Source organism: Papilio polytes, unplaced genomic scaffold (assembly GCF_000836215.1).
Source record: "Papilio polytes unplaced genomic scaffold, Ppol_1.0 DF824191.1, whole genome shotgun sequence".
NCBI lineage: Eukaryota > Metazoa > Arthropoda > Insecta > Lepidoptera > Papilionidae > Papilio > Papilio polytes.
In genome coordinates this window covers 2,244,332-2,246,041 of record NW_013525013.1, presented here as the reverse complement: position 1 = coordinate 2,246,041, position 1,710 = coordinate 2,244,332, and the positions used below count along the sequence as shown (strand labels likewise).

Below are 1,710 nucleotides of genomic sequence, written 5' to 3'. Positions count from 1 at the left end.
GCAAGCTCCGCCGACGCGCTCCGTCAGCGATCTGCGGCAATTCTTCGAGGCTGTGGCGCGCGGCTCCGCCTCTTGCGCAGTGCACCACAACCCCCCCAATCCTATTCATCGCGGCTTCACCTCGCTAACTTGTGCGTAGCTTACCTCATGTAAATATTGTAGATATGGCGTTAACCGCAACCTATCTCACTAAGTCGTTTGTTTTAAGACTGTTAAAAGTATTGTTATAGATGTACCTAATATAAATGAATCGTATTATTATCTATTGAACTTTGTCTTTTATTTCTAAATTCAATAATTCTGTCTCCACTAACTAGTTGAAGGAAGAAACTATTGATGTTACTATAGTATTATCTGGAATAATACATAAAACCGTTGACAAAAGTTACTGCAAGTACGACAAAGACTGATCCAAACACCATAGCGGATAGTAAACTTCCATTGCAATTTCATAACAAAAAACATAGTGAACAAAACGCAAAGTTATTGCTCAGCATTGTTCTAGTCATAACAGCCAACTTATAATAGATCCATAATGTTCAAATGTCGGTGTAGTGCTACAAAGGTCGCGTCGCGGCGCGCGTTGCCCTTCGCTCGGTATTGCGCCGCCGTCAAACATTCTCTTGCTAAATGTCTAAACATGGCGACTTTGCAGTGTGTACAATAATATAATTTAATACATTTTAAAGCTACGTTTAACCCTACTTTGAAATGTGGATTTATAGACATTCCAGGATTAAGTAATTGCTTCTGATAATGGTTTTATCGTAGTCAACATGACGTCAAAAACAATGGGATAATCACAACATTAAACAACAAACAATATTAAGAGTTAAATTATAAACAAACGAAGACCAATGTTCCTGGCTGAAAAACAAAAATATGTATTTAGTCACTGTTTCAAAGAATGATGATATCTTAATGTCTCATTGTTTATGATTTTCATTGTTTAGAGATGGAATGTCGCTGGACCTAACGATCACAGATTAGATTTCGGCTTCCTACATTGATAAGGGATGTGTCATTTGTTAAATAATGAACTAAGTAATGTTCACGCGGACACTATGAATCATTAAGATTCATTACATTTTTAGAATAATGATTAGTCTCGGCTGCAAATTCTGGCTATCAAAATGAATAAATAAACTTGGTATAATGTACTACACATAACTCTGAAGTTTGCAATTTAAAATACCAATCCCTTAATACTGGAATATTACATTTTTGCTGAATTATCTATCCCTTCTCTCTTACACTTTTTAAAATTCACAAGTTAAATTTATTTACTTTAAAAATTTATAATAGACACAGAGCTACAAACATTGTAGGCAACATAATGAACGCTAATTAGTGAAGGAGCAATTACGTATATCGTCCTTAATTGAAATAACAATGTCTTAAATTCATAGCAATTTAAAGTATTCTAACAAGCTTTTAACATATGATATTGTCACGCACACGATATGTGAAAGAGTTCATACAATTTCTATCTAAAACACAAACATTAAAAGCAAAATTTATACTCCAATAAGGCGTTTATATCCCACAAAAAACGTCCAGCCTCAGATGGATGGTCTCAAACAAATATTGAATGAAAAGAACAAACATCTAACGTCACTATCTCTTTCTAACATCAATACACGATGTTTTAATACGTTCAAATTAGCAGCTGGAATGCGGCCGAATCGAATGGTGGCTACAAACTCACAA

At 34.9% G+C, this 1,710-nt stretch overlaps 1 protein-coding gene across 1 annotated transcript in view; it reads left to right on the top strand.

Moving 5' to 3' along the window:
• LOC106110715 overlaps positions 1-139 on the top strand; it is an 8,072-nt gene extending 7,933 nt beyond the window's left edge. Inside the window, exon 4 of the mRNA XM_013292612.1 lies at positions 6-139. Coding sequence (XP_013148066.1) covers positions 6-139 — 134 coding nt within the window. The remainder of the gene's footprint in view (positions 1-5) is intronic.
• Positions 140-1,710: the final 1,571 nt, after the last annotated feature.